This window comes from Echinops telfairi, unplaced genomic scaffold (assembly GCF_000313985.2).
Source record: "Echinops telfairi isolate 266 unplaced genomic scaffold, ASM31398v2 ScPeMD7_7467;HRSCAF=8505_1, whole genome shotgun sequence".
NCBI classification, from domain to species: Eukaryota; Metazoa; Chordata; class Mammalia; order Afrosoricida; family Tenrecidae; genus Echinops; species Echinops telfairi.
Window position 1 is genome coordinate 13,315,094 of NW_022111368.1, and position 1,485 is coordinate 13,316,578.

The 1,485-nt window shown below is 51.0% G+C and overlaps 1 protein-coding gene across 1 annotated transcript in view; it reads right to left on the reverse strand.

The window, feature by feature from the left end:
• The window catches only part of RASA3 (RAS p21 protein activator 3), a 168,812-nt gene that overhangs the window by 30,839 nt on the left and 136,488 nt on the right, over positions 1-1,485 (reverse strand). The window contains exon 15 of the mRNA XM_045283815.1: positions 725-802. Within this exon, the coding sequence (XP_045139750.1) occupies positions 725-802 (78 nt within the window). The remainder of the gene's footprint in view (positions 1-724; positions 803-1,485) is intronic.

Sequence of the window (1,485 nt, forward strand, 5' to 3'; positions counted from 1 at the left end):
GGCCAGCCTTCGTGTTGGGCTTTCAAATCACTGTGCAGCCACGGAGGCCCCGCCTCCTACAGCACAGCTGTCCTCAGAGGCTCAAGGTCAAGGTGATCCACGCTGCAGCACATGGGCCAGTGGGGAAGATCCAGCTGGCAGCACAGCTGGCTGGAAGAAAGGCATTGTGTCACCGAGTCAGAAGACAGGCTTTCTACCTCGGACTAAGAGGCCAGCATGGAACTGATGCCCCTCAGTCAGCTCCCTCACAGTATAAGCAAGATGTGCACAGCCAACCACTCAGGTTATGGGTAAGTAGTCATGGGCCAGCACAATTTTCTGCCCCAAATTACCATTTAGCGAGACAGAGGCACCTGGAAGATCCTGCCCTCCACTCAGTGCCATCGAGTTGATGCCGACTCATAGTGACCCCATAGGACAGGGTAGAACTGCCCCTGTGGGTGTACGAGACTGAAACTGTTTACGGGAGTCGAAAGCCCCGTCTTTCTCCCACTAGATAATATTAGAGATACACTATTTATTAAAATAGTTGGGCAGGGGTGGCGGTAGGGGCGCTAATCTTCTTACAGTTATTTTATCCTATGAAAACATCGCCTTGTAAACGATGCACTCCTGTAAATGATGCCTTGTAAAATGTGCAATGTTCCATTTATACTTTCAAAAGTGATTCAAAAGAATCAAAGCGTTCTCCCAAAGCACAAGCAGACGAAAACAAAAGACTTACAGATTTGGATTTGGACAAGCTGCCGAGAGTTTGGATCGTCTTTGAGATGAGTGTCAGGGTTCTAGACGTCTGCGGGTCCTGTGGGAGGCGGGAGACAGGAGCGTTAGCTTTGTCCCCGGCTGGGACCCACTGTGGGAATGAGCCTGAAATGCCCACAGGACGAAGGGCATGTCCAGAGAGCTGCAGCAGGAGTGTGCATCCACCCTGCGGGTCCACAAACGTGAGGAAGTGAACGGGGCCGCACACATGTGGGGTGTGGCTCATTCAAATCCTTCTACTCAGCTCTGGCAGCTCTGTCTGGTAAGACTTACAGCCTCGGAAACTCCATCGGGTCTCTGCATGGGAATCAACCTGATGGCTGTGGGCTGGACTTGGAGTCTGGTAGTGGGTGTCTTACATGGGCCATTGTCAATGGCATCATCTAGGAGCTTACTAAAAATGCAACTTCTTAGGAGTCAGACCCACTGAGTCTACACGTCCACAAGCCTCCCTGGTGGCCCCGGTGTACGCATAAGTTTGAGAAGTGCTGCCTTACACCAGCCCTTCCAACCAAGGTGGAATACCAAAAACCCACTGCCGTCGAGTGGACCCCGACCCAGGACTACACGATGGCGGGCTTCTGAGGCTGTATACCTTTGTTTTTTCAATCATTTTATTGGGGCTCCTACAACTCTTATCACAATCCATCCATCCATCCATTGTGTCACGCACATTTGTACATTTGTTGCCATCGTCATTCTCAAAACATTGGCCTTCTACTT